The sequence below is a fragment of the Nyctibius grandis genome, chromosome 9 (genome assembly GCF_013368605.1).
Source record: "Nyctibius grandis isolate bNycGra1 chromosome 9, bNycGra1.pri, whole genome shotgun sequence".
NCBI classification, from domain to species: Eukaryota; Metazoa; Chordata; class Aves; order Nyctibiiformes; family Nyctibiidae; genus Nyctibius; species Nyctibius grandis.
The window spans coordinates 10,993,438-11,011,608 of record NC_090666.1 but is presented as its reverse complement, the minus strand read 5'-3'; the positions used below and the strand labels follow the sequence as shown (position 1 = coordinate 11,011,608).

The 18,171-nt window shown below is 44.8% G+C and overlaps 1 protein-coding gene across 1 annotated transcript; it reads left to right on the top strand.

Moving 5' to 3' along the window:
- Positions 1 to 109: 109 nt before the first annotated feature.
- IDH1 (isocitrate dehydrogenase (NADP(+)) 1) lies at positions 110 to 13,858 on the top strand. Its single transcript, XM_068407703.1, has 9 exons — positions 110 to 222; positions 3,044 to 3,171; positions 4,686 to 4,977; positions 6,742 to 6,847; positions 9,472 to 9,649; positions 10,093 to 10,244; positions 11,308 to 11,448; positions 12,238 to 12,400; positions 12,894 to 13,858. Exons 2-9 carry the CDS (start codon positions 3,050 to 3,052, stop codon positions 12,985 to 12,987), a joined length of 1,248 nt encoding a protein of 415 aa, XP_068263804.1. The 5' UTR covers positions 110 to 222; positions 3,044 to 3,049; the 3' UTR covers positions 12,988 to 13,858.
- The last annotated feature ends 4,313 nt before the right edge of the window (positions 13,859 to 18,171 follow it).

The following is an 18,171-nucleotide window of genomic DNA, read 5'->3' as shown; positions in this document are numbered from 1 at the left end:
GCCCGCAGAGCCACGGCGCGAGCGGGTCCCCGGGTCAGGGCCGAGCAGCCGCTCGCCGGCCGGCCCGCCCCTGCCCCGCCGCCGGGAGGAGGGGCCGGGCGGAGCCGGCAGGGGGCGCCGCGGCGGCGGGGCCGGGCGGTGGAGGGAGCGCGGCGTCATAAAAGGCCCCGATCAGGGCCAGGTGCCGCAGCGCCGTGAGAGTTGGACCGGCACCGCCCGCAGGTAACGGGGCTCGGCGCCCAGAGGCCCTGCGGGTGGGGCGGGATGGGGTCGTGCCGCGCCCTTTGTCCTTCTCCTCCCGGGCCCGGCGTCCCTCGCCCTGCAGGGGGGCCCTGGGACGGTGGGTTTGGGTTTTAAGGGCTTTTTCCTCTCGGTTTGGGCGGGAGCTCCGCGGCAGGCTGCCCGCCCCAGCACCCCCTCCCGCCGCAGGTGCCGCTGAAGATGTCCCGGTGCTGAGGGGGTGCTTGCATCCCGGGCTTGGCCTCCCCGGCCCGGGGCTGGGCTTTCTGCCCTCGCAATCCAGATTTCTCTCAATAGTCGGTGGTGTCACCTCATGCTGGTTGCGCCTTGGGCCCCTCGTGTATCCCGGGGCAGCCCTCCTGGGCTGGGGGAGCGCCCGCCGTCACTGCCGTGCTGGCCGGGCCCGGCGGCGCCTTGCTCCGGTGGTGCCGGTGCCTGGATTTCAGCCTCAGCTGCGGCGCCGGCGGCAGCCCGCGGCCTGGCCGGCAAATCCTGCCCGTGCCAGAAGAGCTCGCCCGCTTCGCCTTGTCGGGGCGGGCTGCGTGCGGGCACGGAGGGCGATGCAGCAGAAAAACGAGTGCGGGCAGGATCTCGGTTAGTGACAGCCATCTGCACTGCTCTCCCTGGGAGCATGCCTGGTCTTAAGAGATCTTCTGTAAACCTGAATTAAGGAGTTGTTGCAATAGTTAATTATGACTGTAGGCCCTCAGTCCTTCCTGAGGACCGAGGAGTATTTGGAAATTCATAAAGTTTCTCCTAAGCTGCCTTGGCTGAATGCCTGGGTTAAGTGTATTTAAAGAAGAGTTGCTGTAGGAGAAAGACCTTGCTGACTTTTGGTGGCTCTGGAGAGTACAAAATCAAAGGGAAGGAGTGACCGAAAGAGTTGAATTCTAGGGAGTGTGTGCTCTCTAGAGAAACCTCTTGGCATGTTGACTCTGGTGCGCAGAAGAGGGATACAACTGCAGTACTGCCCCTGTACATAGAGAAACTGGGGACATCAGTGTTTGAGGAGGGACGAGTACTGGGGCCATGATCAGATAAACGTGTAGGATGCTGTCAGAGTTGTTTAAGCAGCTGCTGTTTCCACATATCAGTGGAGATGTATCTCAGTGGAGGTGTGTCTCACGTACCTTTGTGTTCCCCTTGTGACAGCAGCACCGTATAGGTCTGAGGCCAGATTTGCAAAACCTATTGCTATGACTGACATACTCTGATTTGTCTTACTTAAGTAGGGACCAAACCACAAAACAAGCAATGGTGAGTGAGTGTCTGCATACATTTTGGCCTAAATGAATCAGACTGCATTTGTGCAGTGCGAAAAGCAAACCCGAAGTCTCCTGAGTAGAAATTCTGTGCCTAGGCCATGGGAGTGTGATACAGTCCTTATTTAGATAGTCACAATTGAAAATTGTGCCCAAAATACTTGAATAAATAAACTGAGTTCAGACAGACTGTGGTCATATGAAGTTAAAGTTTTCCATGAGTACTAGAGAGGCCTAATATAAGCCAAGATATTATTTTTCTTTGGGATAGGAGTGCCTTGGACTTGTTAATTTTTCAAGTTTATGTGCTCATAGTAAGTAGAGTCTCAGTAACTCACAACTTCTTTTTACTTTTTTTTTCATTTTTGCTCTTTAAAAAATTTGGAAAAGCTTGATGCAGTAGCTAGAACATAGCTTAGAAAGTTTATTCTCTTCCCAGACTAAAAATGTTTAATGGATTGGTTTTTGGAAATGCAGCACAAGTTTACTAAAAAAAAAAAAACAAAAAAATTTGAACGAGGGAGCAGTCTCCCCAAGTGCTTGTAACCTAGGCCCTTGCATTGCAAACCTCACACCTCTGAATAACTTCATCTAGATGAATAGACTCTGTGTACAATAGGACCCCTCATTCTGGATAAAGCCATTCACGGACCTTGGTATCTGTGAGACTGCAACCTCAGGCATGAGGGCTTGGTATCTCACTGTAGTATCCTAACAGCTGCATGCAAGAATGGGGCGGATCAGGAGGAGGAACTTGCCAAGTCACAGCTCTTGCATAATCAGAGCTGAGAACCAAGAAACTGTGGCTGTTAGAAAGCAGGGCACTGAGCAGTTCAGTGGCCTGTGGGGTTGGGCTTTGTCAAGGAACAAAGTGCAACTAGAAGGGCAGAGTTCAGGTTTATTTTTTGAGGCTTTGTGAGTAAATATCTTGGGAAACCTCTGTTCCATACAGAAAACAAATCTATCCAGTATTTATTTTAACAGCAGAAGTAAAGCTTGCCACAAGAAAGTACTCTTGATGTGGCCCTTGGATTTCTGTACCTGTTTCCTTCCTTCCTGGGAAAGGAAACTAATAAAGAAGCTGGCAATGTGTTAATAGCAATATGAGCTGTCATTAAAAATAATGTCGATTAACCCCTGTTCTTCAGAAAAAGGGGGAAGAACAGGCAACTGCACTAGAACTCATGAAATCGAAAAATAAACAGTGCTCTTCTGTTTCTGTGGAACGTGGGGGAAGAGTTTGGTCATGCTTTCAAATTCTTTTGTACAACCATAATTAAAGCTCATGTCCTTAAATCTCAGATATTAACCTTTTTTTTAATCCTCACATAGAACTCCCTAGGAGCTGGGGCTTTAAGAAAAATACCAGTTAGCATGAAACCAGGGATGAACTGTGGTTATTTTCAAGACTTTTATGAGAGATACGGTATGCTATATTAGTGCCTCTCTTCTAGTTGTGTTGTAAAAATGCAGGATACATGTATTTGTGATGTGTGTTGGCAGTTTTTAACTTAGGTTGGATTTTTTTCTGTCTATTGCAGCTCAAGATGTCTAAAAAAATCTGTGGAGGCTCCGTTGTGGAGATGCAAGGAGATGAAATGACACGGGTCATCTGGGAACTGATTAAAGAAAAGCTGATTTTTCCTTATGTACATCTGGATTTGCACAGGTAATGGCTCTTTAGGACACACAGCCACTTTGTACTGCAATTTGCATGTGTCATTAGGCATTGATCATGTTTCAGTTAGCACCGAGAGCCTTATAGCTCCTCCTGCACTAGTGCAGAGAGGCTAACCAGGCCTTTTTATACTGGTAAAGTCCCCAGCAGACTCCCCTGGTTAACTTACCTAAGGGCCAACCTCACTAAGTACTCTGGAAAGCATGGGCTCATGGTGAAGGTATTTTGTCAAAGTCTGGCAGCCCCTCTGTGGTTGCTCACAGTAGTAAGCAGTGAATGCTTAATTGTGAGTTGTCTTTTTTCTGTACTGTGCCTCTAAGAAGGTCTCCCATGGACATGGTCTGAATTTTTATCTCCTGTGTCTTAGCTTTCCAGCACCTGGGCACTCTGCTTGGCTTCCTGCAGCCTAAACAATTAGAAACATAGGGTGTTTCAGCCACTCCCTGACCTTGAAGCCTAGCATCTGTGGACTCTGAGTAGGTTTATGGCTTCTTGCCATCTGTGTTTGAAGAACTGCCCAGAGGGCAAACGGGTGATTGTAGGGCATGGACTCTGCCCTGATGTCTGTAAGCTTGAGCTCCGCTGCTGACAGTGTGAGCTAACTGTTGCAATTATTCCCTGAACCTTGGCTGTGCTCCTATACTCCCTTCTGGAAAAAACAAATACTAGCAGCTGGTATGGCAAAAGGGATATGCTATCTACAGCATCTGGTCAAGCAGAACAATGAAGCTCTTCCCTTTCTAGCTGCTGAGCTGTAATTATTAGAGAAGTATCCAGCTGCATTGTTCCTAGCCATGTGGACAGAGGCCTTCGACGGTATCTGCCATTATTAAACTCACAAGTCTGACCTCTTCACCTGTTCCTGGAGTCATTAGTATGCCACCTACATCAGGCTTTCTGCTTGCTGGTGTTGAGAACCAAGCAAACAGGAACCCAGCAGCATAATACATGCACACAATCTGGAAAACATCCCTTTTCAAAGAGGGTGGGAGGAGGGAAAGCGGACCCCTGGCTGAGGCAGCACAATGGCTAGATTCATGGACAGCTGGCTATGCTTCAGGGCTGTCCCACGCTGGGCACCCATTATTCTCCAAAAGCTGTTAAAACAGTGAGTGTGGGAAACATGTTTCCTCTGACTGTTTGAGGGGAATATTGACAGTTTTGCTGCCAGAGCAGGATTGTGGGTCCATTGTCAAAGCAGTATTTAAGCCTAGTGTAGGCTCATATGCTCAGTACATGAAGGAAGCCAGAACCATGCTGGCAGAGAGCCTCAGCCATAAGCTGCTGCTGGTAGGAGGTTGGAGAAAGGATAGCTTGAGAAGTATCAGTATATAAGCCTATGTTTTCTTCCAGTCCAGTAGCATTTGCACTGGAAGAGGGATAACTTCAGTTATGGCAGAGTGCTGGAACTATACTCACAGACACATACGGGGTCTGGTTTCTCTCCTGTTGGGCACAAACAAATGTCCTAGGCAGTTCTGACTATCTTTGTGGGTTTGTTACAGCTATGACTTGGGCATTGAGCATCGTGATGCTACAAATGATAAAGTAACTGTGGAAGCTGCTGAGGCCATAAAGAAATACAACGTTGGCATAAAGTGTGCAACCATCACTCCTGATGAGAAAAGAGTGGAGGAGTTCAAGTTGAAGCAGATGTGGAAGTCTCCTAATGGGACAATTAGAAACATCCTAGGTGGCACTGTCTTCAGGGAAGCTATTATCTGCAAGAACATTCCCCGGCTGGTGTCTGGATGGGTGAAACCCATTGTCATTGGCCGTCACGCTTATGGGGATCAAGTGAGTCACTTCAGTGCTTACCCCTCTTTTTCTCCGAATGGGCTTAGTCCTGACTGGTATATATAAAGACTTAGACATCCCTGTGCTGCTGCTTTATCCCTTGCACCCCCACCTGGGCATGGGTACTTGCTAGCACTTTGTACAGCACATGGCAGAGTGTGGGAGAGCCTGGGTCATGCCTCTCTTCCTTAGACAGTGTAGCTGTATAAACAGCATTCAGAGGCCTGTGCTTGGATTAGATAGGCCTGTACTTAAACACGGGGTATAATTCCTTGAAGTTATTTTTCTTCTCCTCTGCAGAACCCGTCTGCCTACGTAGCAGTGTCTTTAGAAAATATCCTTTACACTGCCCATCTTCTTACTTCTCAGAAAGGCTTTTGGTGGCAAATGTTGCTCACAGCAAAAATATATCTCAGTGATTTTTTAGAAGTGGGCAAAGTTGCCTTCTGTGCATGGGTGTGGTGTTTTGTTTTGGTTTTGTTTTTGTTTTTCAACTGTGATCTGCTGCTTAAACTAACTTACTTGCACAGCACTCCCGCAGAGTTGGTATTCATACTGGGCACATCAGGCTGTGGTACCGAAGTAGGGGAACCTCCTTTATCGGAGCTCTCCTGGCAGAGGTAGTACAAGGCCATGGAAAACCCTAGCATGGCACTTAGTGTAGTGGCCTTTGGGCAGCCCAAAGGACAAGAATCAACCATACTGTTCTCCATGGGTAATGATATGCTATAAATCAGCCAAACATGACAAAAGAAAAGACTTCTAGAAGAGACAAGTGCTTAAATAGATGGGTAAACCCACAAACTGAGGTCAAGACATAAGACTAGCTGGGGGGAAAGGTAGAATAACAAACTTCCAAGAGGAAAATAATTGCAGAGCCCTGACATTAGAAAAGAATGGGGTTCAGTATCCTTAACGGTACTGAATAATTGAGAAGGTCAAAACAATAGTAGGAAACAATGGATTAAGGGGGAAGGATTGAAACCCTGCCAAAGTATGAGATTAAAGTGAAAGGCATAATATAAGAACATGTAAAGGACATATGACCAAGACACTTTGGAAACTTCAGAACAGCTCGGGGAACCAGTTCCCTCAATAGGAGGGAAACTACATGGAAAAAAGGATGATGAATTTCAAGGAAATGTAACCTTAAATATAGTACTGTTAGGACAATTAGGAAGATGAGACACCATTTAAAAACTTAAAGTATGTGTTGGCTCTTCTTTTGAGTCTGTGTAGCTCAGAGCAAAATGTGTACCCATTTAAAGAATTCAAAGAGCTCTTACTACAGATTGGCCTTTCAAATGTCATATGATGGATAGAAATAATGGCTTTTGTTAAGGTGCTGTATGATTCCCCCTTATTCATAAGGTCAGTAGTTGTGACATGAATGGCTTTTTTTGAGGCAAGGAGAGGACCCTTTTTACTCGCAGACCACACAACAGTCTGGATACTTTGCACTTTAAAACTTCAGCGCATCTGCAAAAATACTCTGCCAGTTGATGAGGCCCAAGAATCTGTAAGCTTTTTCCCTTAAAGATGAAGATCTCTTCTGAAACAGGCAGACTCTTGACTGCTTGTCTTTCTAATATCTAGTAAAATAATCCGATGACCACATGGCTGAGTAAACAGAGCCTGTTCAATGGGGTTTTTGGTACAACTGTTCACGCTTTTCTGCACTCTGCCCTTCCAAGTGCAGGTTGTCTTTTATGGTTCTGTCCTCCTGATAGATAAAATCATCATGGCAATTATTTTTTTTAACAGTACAGAGCAACTGATTTTGTGGTACCTGGGCCTGGAAAAGTAGAGATGACCTACACTCCGGAAGATGGAGGCAAACCAGTCACATATCTGGTCCATAACTTTGATAGTAGGTATTATCTCTAAGTTGTGATTAAAACTGATATTTTTGGTTTAATTCAACCTTGAAGTATCAGTCACATCTGTTTGATGGTAAAATATGACTTTGAGGTGGAGTGGGGAAGAAGGGCTGGGCCTTCTTCATTTATCTGGGAAGTACTGAAAGTTACTTGAAATCTTCCTGGGATCAAAGGGGCATATTGAACACACAATCATTTTAGACTGGCTACCTCTAGTGCTCCTTCTATGATGACTCTGTTAGTGGCATGTATGCTTTTCTTTCTGATGAGAAGGAAACTTGCTATCTAAACAGAGCTTGACCTAAGGGGAGATACATTTGAGAACAATTCAGGTATAAGTCTTTCTGGTTTTAGTTTGTCTTACTGGGGTCTATATACCTTTGCAGTTTGTACCCTTCTCTATTAAGCAGTCTTTTTTTCAATAGAAGTGAGACATGTCACTTACTCTGCAAGGTGAAAAGGAGATTTGACAAGGATGCTGCTGACTGTGTAGGCTCTAACTGTTTTAACCGATGCCGTCCCAAAGGTATTGGTGTCCCTCCTAGCAATATTACTGTGCTGGCTGTAGACCTTGCTAGGCTCAGGAGGAGTAGTCCTGACATTGACAGGCTTTGTTGCGTAAAAACAACTACATGCATGTTGCTAGAACACAAGGTGTTTCTCTACGGGCAGGATTTAGGAAAACATCACACAAGTCATCTTTCTTGCCTATCAGCGATCAAAGGGTTCAGGATTTGAAGCCTTATGGTGACCTATGTATGCGAGTGTGCAATGTTTTGTTTCTAGCTACAAAAACCTACTACATCCATGTAAACCACGGAGTCCTAGTTTGTATGGAGTTGACTTGGCAAACAGGTACCAAGACTGCCAATGACTCTTTTGTAATAGTTGATTTCTCTGGCATTCTTGCTCACAGGAGCCTAAATCTCTGCTGTCTCTTGTTGCGCAGCCTTTCATCTGGAGTTCACCTGCTTCACTGCCAGTCCTAATCTGTTTTCCTTTGATAGGTGACTGGTGAGCCTGTATTGGAGACATCTGGCAGTTCCAGCTGCCAGTCTGATTCACTGCTCTGTGTTGCATCAGGGAGCAGAAAGCAAGGAACTGCAAAGGTGGCAGATTACTGCTGTTGCTCTGGAGGAACTCCCCTCCCCATAGATAACTCTTGTGCCAGCATATCTCCACAATACATAAGGGAAGCTTGTCCTGTTGTTGTACTAATATGTTCAACCTTGACTGAATCAAGAAATTTTAGTAGGCAGTAGGATTGTATGATTGTAACAAAGGGGTTTTTTTTTTACCTATATGCAAATAAGTATTTGAATAAAACTTAGTAGCTGTCATCCAGCAACTATGAAATCATGGCTCCAGAGGACACAGTCTCTGTAGCTGATCAGACCTTGTTCTGTCTGTGACTCACTAAGGGAGGCAATGTGTATCCTCACTGGTAACAAGAGGAATTTTGTTCCCTGCCAATATCAACTTCAAAAGACCTTGCTATCTGGGCAAGCAGATAAACCGTCTCTGGCTTCCCCTCTTCATTCTGCATGCATGTCCATATAGTAGCAACCATTTGGAGGTAAGGACAAATGGATATTAGGAAAGGCTATTTAAAAAAAAAAAAAAAGGTGCGTTTCTAGAGCCAGTGCTGTACAGCGCCTTTATCAGAGATCTGATAAAGGCGCTGTACAAGAAATTAGAGGGGTGGTGGTAGTGAGGTGCTAAAATTAAGTACATGGTATCTGCTTTTCACTAGAAACATAAAGATCTGTGCTCTGAAGATTACATTTTTCATGAAGCCCCAGTCCCTACTTTTACCCACAATCAGCCTCTCCCACGACCTGAATGCTGCTTTACCCCAGGTGGGCTGTAAATTTAAGGCACTTCCATTCAGGCTGCTAACACATCTGCATTACACAATCTAAGTCATGTGAGTGTTGATAGTTCCTCAGAGCCTTCTCAGGACTTTCCCTGGCACCCAGATGATAGGCATGTTCTTCCCACAACTTGCTAGAAGTGAGCCTGAGCAGCTGAAACAAAGCTGCAGGGTAGGCTAGACGCATGTGCTGAAAAGATGCAGGAATGCATGTGGGGACTTGTTCACCTGAGCTAGGCAAAGCAGCCTCTGACTGCTGGAGTTAGTTCTGCAGTGCAGTCAAAGCCTGAAGGTACAAGGCACTTAAGATGGGAGCAAACCCATTTCTAGCTTTGACCAAGACCCCTGCTCCAAACTGCTGCCTGCTGCTTTGATAGAAAAATACTCTATATTACTTATATGGCTAGTAGGATTTCAAGCACACTCACTCCTGTCACAGTTTTGCTGCTAAGGCTGGATTAGGAAGAAACTTCTTAGGGGAATTAGGTCACAGTATTACAGAAGTACCTAGCTGTAAAACAAAACCACCTTCCTATCCATGCGTAACAGGACTGATGGAGCTTTGAGCTGGTAGTGCAAAGTGAATCTTCTCCTGAAAGAACCAGCCTTAAATTGAGAACTATATCAAGACATCTGGGGATAACACCAGCCTGCCTGCCAGAGTATGCTATGGGGATACTGCCAAATCCTTAACCAGAACTAAATCTAGTTGATTCCTATCTTGTCTTCCTCCTCTAACAGGCTGTGGTGGTGTAGCCATGGGAATGTACAATCTTGACCAGTCTATCAAGGATTTTGCCCACAGTTCCTTCCAAATGGCACTGTCTAAAGGCTGGCCCCTCTACATGAGCACCAAGAACACCATCCTGAAGAGATACGATGGCCGCTTTAAAGACATCTTCCAAGAGATCTATGACAGGTAACTAGGATAGTTATGTACGTCCTACCATAATGCATAAATCTGCAGCCGGAACATCCTCTCCAGCCTTGTGAGCTGCCACAGTTAATTCAGCATTTTCAGACACTCAGCAGCACTTTGAGGGGGCTGTGCGCCTTCCCTGTTGCAGTCTCCCTTGTCCTGCATGGCACAGTACTCAATGTTTAAAGCTCTGCTAAATGTGGCTGTGGTGTTCATCTCTCCTAACAGAGAGTCACAGACTCTCTATGGGCTCCTCTGTGATTCTGAAGCAGACTTGCAGTGACCTAGTAAAGGAAGCAAGGAAAAAAGAGTAAAGAGGATGCAAACTTAAGGGGTTTTTTTCACTCTTATCTCTATGCACCTCACCATGCATAATTACTTGCACAAATTGTGCAATCCCTGTTTTATTTGTATGACAAGGTGTTCTGGATTTTGTTTTCCAGAGAATACAAGTCCCAGTTTGAAGCCAAAAAGATCTGGTATGAGCATAGGCTCATTGATGACATGGTTGCTCAGGCCCTGAAATCTGAAGGAGGCTTTGTCTGGGCCTGCAAGAACTATGATGGGGATGTGCAGTCTGACTCTGTTGCGCAAGGTATGAGATGTTTCCTGTGATACGCTGACATAGGCTCAGTAGCAGTCTCTTGTCATATCTTATGTAATGGCCCAGGAGGTGGTGTTGGGTCTCAGAACTTATATTTCAAACCTGTGGCCAGTCACAGAGATAGCAGGCAGGCAAAGAATTTCTAATTTCACTTTTACAAGAAAATCCATTGAACATAGACTCTGTAGTTGCGGTTCTTTACCGGATGGCAGTTCCTACCAACATAATAACAGATAGGCTTTGCATTCTAATGGAAGGTATCCAGACAGCTGGGATTCTGTCACTGACAGCTTCAATTAAGCTGACTGGTGGTGAGCATACTGGCAGGTGCTCTACAGATAAGTAAGAAAACCTTCAGGACCTAAAGCTACCTGTCAGAGGTAAAGAGAGATATTGAGATGTTTAACTTTACAGACTTGTAGTGCTTGTTCAAAATCCTATATAACCAAGCTGCCTGGTGCCAAAACAAATATGGATGCAGAAACCCCCAGGGTAAGTTGTGTGGCTTTATGTAATATGCTCTTTCTAAAGTAATGCCAGTAAACTGCCTCCCACAGAACAAGGATGTGTGTTGGACTACTGAACAAAGAAGCTTTCAAAGGCACAGATACCTGAAACCTACAGGGTTAGAAGTGATATGAATGTCCAGTTTTGCCAGCTCATGGTTTGTTTCACTAGAACAGATGCTCTTGATATGAAGTAGGTTTGTTTCCTGTCACCCTGTGGGGAAGATAGTGATTGGCAGCCCAGTGCTGCTTATTTAGGATTCTTGTTCTCTTACTTCACCTTTTCAGTAAAAATCTGTCCAGCCAGTTAGGTGAGAATACTCATTTTCTTGAAATGGTGCAGAATGTCTGCATATCTGTATCTCATGTTCAGACAAGCTGTTATTTTGATGTCTCAGGACTAGCCAGTTAGTTGCAGCAGCAGCAGCACTGCTGTTCACAAATACTTACATGAAGGCTGGGAGGATGTAGGGGGATTGTAGGATGGGGGAAATAAGGGGAATTTAAGGGGGCTGTCCAAAGGAGACACTGAACTCTGTATTCTGTAGGCTACGGCTCTCTGGGGATGATGACCAGTGTGCTGATCTGCCCTGACGGCAAGACTGTTGAAGCAGAAGCTGCTCACGGCACAGTTACTCGTCACTACCGCATGCACCAGAAAGGCCAGGAAACCTCCACTAACCCCATTGGTGAGCTGCTTTTCACTGCCCTTCAGTGATCTCTACACATGAAAGAACAGGTTTGGAGTAAGAACATCTGCATCCTTTCTGCAGAGAATTGCACCACTGAGTGGTGAAACTGGTAGTTCATCAGGCATTTTTCTTCCATGGAGAGAGCTGCAGCCTGGAGCAAAAACAGGCTAGAATGGAGTGAGTTGTGAGCAATAAACTAGACCTAACCTAGCCTTTGAGACATGCTCTCACTCTTCAGCAAACGATGGGTTTATAGCCACGATGGCCTTGAGGTTTAGGTTGGTTGTTTTTTATTTTACTCCCCTTCCTTATGCTCCAAAAGACCAAGCCACCCCCCAAACCATGTGTATACTTAAAAGTGTAAGTGCACCTACAATGGGACATGAGGGAAAGAATCTTCTACAATTGCATAGGGACCAGAGTGTATTGTAACACCAGAAAGAAGACTGCACCTTTCTATCATAAGGACAACTTTCTGTGTAACCAGAGTCCTACCACTGGTAATTCTTTCTGACTTGGGCAGGAACAAAATAAGATAAAATGGCATGCACAAAGAGATTGCTGGAGGAGCGAGTAGTTTTGAGCGTTTGCTTTTCTTTAGAGCTGCACAAAATGCAAAAGAGGCCTAGATGAAGATAAGCGTTCTCTTTTCCATACCAGATTTTCTTTTTTTCTATCTGTTTTCAGTTTTATTAATAATAAAAAATAATTACTGTTCCACATGACAGTTTAGAACAATGTTCAGGGAGTTCTAGAAGGACAGAGTAATCTAGTATTCTCTCTCAGCCTCCATCTTCGCATGGACAAGAGGACTAGCTCACAGAGCTAAGCTGGACAACAACACTAGCCTCAAGAACTTTGCAGTTGCCCTGGAAGAAGTCTGCATTGAGACCATCGAATCTGGCTTCATGACAAAGGACCTTGCTGCCTGTATCAAAGGCCTACCTAAGTAAGTGTATGAAGTAATCATCTGTGCTTGGAGGAGGCTGTTTGTTTTACTTGGTGTTTCTGAACAGCATTTGCTGTGAAGTTATTTTAGTATGGTGAAGAGCAGGGCTCATCTGTACCCAGTGCTGTACAAACAGAGCATGAGACACTCCCTGCACCAAGTAGCTTAGTCTAGGTTGCTCTGTCCCTGCTATTGTACCAAATGCATGGGGAAAAAAATGAAGAAGGAACTGCAAAGATTTCTCTTATGACAGGCTGGCTACATTGGCCAGATCCTGCCCTGTCCACTTATTAGGAAGGAGACCTACTTCACTGCAAAATACCACCTGGCTACCTCTTCTCTGGAGCCTTTTGGCAAAAAACATCAGCCTGATGAGTAGGAGATAATTCTTTTGGTTTTAGAGGCAAGACTTAAGCGTTCTTTGAACAGTCTTCCCCTGCTTTGAGCGGCTTTACAACTAATGTCTGTCTTGTTTTGTTTTTCCCCCCCTCAGTGTCACACGCTCTGACTACCTGAACACCTTTGAGTTCATGGACAAGCTTGCTGAAAACTTGAAGGGGAAGCTGGCCTCTCTGACCAAACTTTAAGGTGTGGGTTCTACTAATGCTCCACTAACAAAGTGTCTCCCACTTACACCAGAGTGTAAGTGGCACTGTATCACACTCTGTTGTGTAACATTTCAAATACTAGACAAAAATGAACATGTACACTTCTTTAAATGTTTAAAAGACCATGTTTTCTTAACCCCCTTGAGCTGCTGGGCTAGGCCTTGCTTTTGCTAAGCAGCTGAATGTGATATTATTCAAGCTCAATGTGGGTCTGGATTCCTAATGTCATTCACAGCAGACCTGAGGTTTCTCTCCATGACTTTATGACCTCTGTCTCTTTTCTCTCTTCCTCTCAGACTGAAAGCCAGTCTGTGTCACAGCTCTGGTCAAACCAGACCTTAGAAATCAGAACCATCTTCATCTCTTCAGTACTGTCCACTGAGTATAAGTGAGCTCACAGGGCTATGCCAGCTCTACTGCAGCTCCTCTCTTACGTAATTTATCTTTTAGTGCCAACCAGAGCACAATATTCTGATACTAAGGGATTTGGTCCCATTGCTACAGTCAGGACTGTAGCATTTGAGAAGAAGCACTTAAAAAATGCTGGAAACAAACCCTATAGGCTAAGAGCCTAATAAAGCAATGCTGCAGTGTCTAAATTCAGGCCGTGCATTTAGTTATACTCCTTCTGACTGGATGTGAAGCATAGGAACTGTTACCTCCTCCCACCCCACAATTCCTTAAGGTGCAAAACTTCTCCAGTTGTCTAGGCGATTACTTACCCATCCTGTTATGATACAGCAAGTCAGATTATGACTGTGAAAAACTATTCCATCCATGGTTTTGTGTTTGGGGTTTTTTTTTAAAAGAATATTTTAGTTCAGACAAAAATAAAAGCCAACTAACAATCTTTGTTTCTCCTTCCTTTGTGTGATTAGCAGACACATCGAAATTCTGCTTCAGAGAGAGACTCCAGTACCTTTCAGCACAGTCCAGGACATGCTGGGACAGAGTGTTGGAATGTGATATAAACACAAAATAATCTCTCCCTTCTTAGAGTTTTAATTTGTTCTGGCCCAGGGCAAGATGTGATCTGTAGCATAGTGGTAAGCATGAGGTAGTGTACAAGAATTTAAAGGTACCACTTCCATTGAAATTTTATTTTGGGACTAATATAAACTCAAACTGATGTATCACCATCCAACGAAGATCAGAAACCAGCTATTCCTGAGACTAACTCTCACACTGCAGCTGAGTAGCAATAAACATTGGTTAGGATAGAAACACAATGCTAGACTAGATGAGCTAGTATTAACATTTGTTTTGGGATGAGCATGTGTTTCAAACACAGCTCTACAACTGCTAGTAGCTGTCTGTGCCTTCAGTATGAATGAACACACAAGTCTGTCAGCCCTAACTGTGACTTCCTAGTGGACTGCTCTACCTGTACAGAAGCCACCTTTTATGGGAGGTAATGCTAGGCTGTATGTCAGCATGCCTCTTCTGCTTGCTGTCAAAGCCCGGGCTGCTGCAACCCTTTCATACCATTTCAGGAGCCCTTGTGGGTAGCTGCAGTTCCAAAAGGTCATCCCTCCCAGGTGTTCTCTCCTCAGGCATGTATAGGGCCAGGAGAGAACTGGCAGAACCAGCTAGCTGGCTATGGTGCCATAAGCACTTGTGCACAAAGACTTTGCAGACAAGCACCCCAGCATTTAAAGGTGGAGGGGGAAAGGGAGGTGAATAAACATCACAAAGCTTTTAGAGGAGAGTTTATTTATACTTTAAATAAAAAATAAGCTATGCAAAACACTAGACATATTCTAGCAAAGACACACAAGCCCCTAGGAGCTTGGGGCTGCCAGTTCAACCATTATTTTATTTCTGGCTCCATGTCACTTCCCATTGTTATTAGCTTGCCTGCCTTGGCACTGGGATATCCCTCAGGAAGCCATTCTTTTTCCTTTTTGATCTTCTTGGTCATTTCTGTGGCTTTGACAGTTGTCTTCTTCTTGGATTTGTGGAGAGAGGAGCAGAAGAACTTCATGTCTGTAAATGGGTCACCCTGCCTCAGTTTCCTGCAGAACCAAAAGGGTTAGATTGAACCATCAAGGTATTTCTTATATGCATGCATGATTTCAGTCTCTGAAGTTTCTGATTTTACTGAAATGCTTCCACTTTAAGATGACTGGAGTGGTACAGTTTGTTCCTTGTCCAGCACAGGAACAGCTGTACTAGTACAGAGTACCTTCTGCCCCAGTATAACCAACTCCTCACAGAAAGTTCAAAAACTGAGACTTTTCAGGGAAAAAACATAGTATTACCCAGTAGCATAAGAACAGTCATAATTCTAGGAGTTAAATGGTTCTGTACAGTAGCCATTGGATGTACTGAATCTACAGTTTCTTAGGGAAAAGATGCAGCTACTTGTTTAGGTACTCGTATCTGCCAGAAAAAGCAAATATAGATACAGCCTGCTCCCAGGGGAGAACCCTCCTGAAAACCTAGCATTTCCTTCACTGAAACCCAATTAAAATGGAAGTATTGCTCAGTTGTTGTATAAAACTAAGTATCACGGAACAGCAACGGGTGAAATCAGGGCTTTCACTTAGCTCTCTTTACTTAGCCTGTATTTTATCCTCACACTAATCCCTCCTTAGCACTGGAGTACCACAGATGCAGTCTGCTAAGAGATGTGCTCATTTCAGTGAGGGAAATAACATCTTTGGTAGCTTGTTACCAGAAGCCTGCACATGCATCTGTGCTAATGCAGAATTTTGGCTTAACCACACTGTGGTAGAAGAGGGTCACAGAAATACAAAGGGTAAGAGGAACTTAAAGACAAACAAAGTGACAGAAGGTCCTGGAGAGTGAGCACATGAGAGCACAGCATGGGTTGCAGCATAGGAACAGGCATGGGAAGGAATAGTTTAAAGCCCAACTTGTTGAGTTTTGGCTCTGCATAGCAGGCTGGGTTCCGTCTCCGCCTGGATGAGCGCCCTGACACTTCTTCCGAGCTGGAGGAAGACAGAGTCCTGGCATTGGTCAAGTCCTGTAGTGGCCTGATCTCTGCAAAGGGAAACATTAGCATGTGAGTTGATCAAAGTGTTTCCAAATAATTTCCAGATATAACCTAAGAAATACAGCTGCCAAATAGAGAAGGGATGCATTACGAGGTTTCTCTGAACACTGCACAATTCTGAATCCCATCATGTTCCCTCTAAACTCAGGAGACTATTTTTGTCCAAAAATCCCAGACCTGCTTGTCAAAAGTCAGCTCATGAATCACATTAGGTGCCTCACTGAAAAAATACAGGTCATTAATACTGCTAGTATGATTGGGCCCTGGTGTAGTACAAAAATGGTAGTTGATAGTTCTAATGCCCAGGAGCTTACAGCCTGGAGGAGAAAGCAAGCTAATGGCACCCAAACAACCTACAAGACTTCCAGCAAGACACAGGAGCAGCATTTACTGTTCAAAGTGAAGTCGGCCAAAAGGGGGAGGGAAGGAGAACAAACTTCCTCCCTCTACAAAGTACAGCCCACTCTAGTGATAACAGGCCTGTTTGTCAACAGCTACAGGAAGAAACAACGCCACAAAACAACTCTCTCAACAGAGTATCCAGTAACAGCAAGCTCCCCAAAAGGGTCAGCTGGTATTACCAGCCAAGGGATAACACCCTCCAAATCCTTTTAAAAAAACAAACCAAAAAAACACAACCAAGAGAATTTAGGTAGCTCCTGATGAATTTCCACTGAAGATACCACCTTGAGGTATAGTGTGAAACCTTGCAGCACTAACCATTCTGGACCAAAAACCTGCCATCTTCATCATATTCCATGCCCCAATAACACTGACTCTAGTAGGCAGGGTCAGCTTCAAATTATTCAACTGCTTGAGTAATTGACCTTCTAAATTGACAGGCATGCCCTGGAGTGGTAAAACAGGACTTGCAGCACAAGTAACCAGAAATTCTTATAGGAATGCTGATAAACTAGAAGCAAATGCAGCCACATAAATGACTGGCCAGCACAAGTGGAAGCATAAATTGTGTATTGGACACTGATCTTTAACTCTGAAAAAAAGAGAAGAGGGGAAGAAAAATATAAGCACTTGCTGTATGGGGTGTTTTGGCACTCATCTCCAAACACAGGTCCTCTCCCCAGCCTACCACCTACCAGGTTCCTGTGAAGGTGAGCTCTGAAAACTTGACTCAACCTGGTTTCTTTCCCCAGGTATTTCCTCTGCAGTCTCTTCTTTAAACATCAGGGAGCTTTCTGGCCAAACAGAGGATTTCTCCTGCATTCTGTTGCCCTCAGTACTTAAGCTCTTGGAAATTGATACATCTGTAAGCCTGGAGCTGACAAGCGAAGCTGCAGAACAGGTCACAGAGGAGGATTCCAGACTGTGTGAAAGATCCATAAGATTATTTGTAAGAGATATCTCGGCTATCTGCTCCTCCAGGAAGGCATCTGGCTCAGACAGCAGATCTGTAATGCAGGAAAACTTCCCTGTCAGGACAGTTTGCTTGGATGCAAGTACTGCTGAACCTCCAATGAGCGCCTTGGCACCACCACTTTTTCTGGACAGGGAATCAGTCTCTGGAGGTCTAGAGGTGTTCCTCTTCCTCTGAGGCTTCTGTTTGGGATAGGCCTGTTTCTTCAAAGTATTTGTGTTGTTGTCAACTTTAGCTTGCCCCTTTTCTTGAAGGCCCTCTGTCTGTTTTTTATTGTTCTGAGCAGCTACCATCCTCTGAACTCTGGGGATTTTGCTAGCTTTGCTCCCAGGAATAGACCTGGGAGGTACAATTTCACCCCCTTCATAATCTGTCTGGCCACAACCCAAGTTTCCTGCAAGATCCAAAGGATGGACAACATACGTTTTCCTCTTACATTTAAGATTACGTGGTGAATCCTTTGTGCTCTCCTTAGCTACTCCTTGAACATCTACACACGGCCTAAACACATCAACTTCATTTCTCTGATCACTACAACTGCTTTTCCTGACAGTCGTCTTCCTGCTAGTCTGGCTTCTTTTAGGCTGTTCTTCAGCGTTGGCCTCTTGTATTTTCACATTGTTTGGCAGATTCTCCTCATCAGAGTCACCTCTTTGCCTAATTACTCTAGTTTTTCTGTTGGTTTTCTGTCTGATGCTCTTTGTGCTCACACTTGAGTACTCCTGCAAAACACAGGTACTTGAGGTCTCTCTCTTCAAGAAAAGTGAAT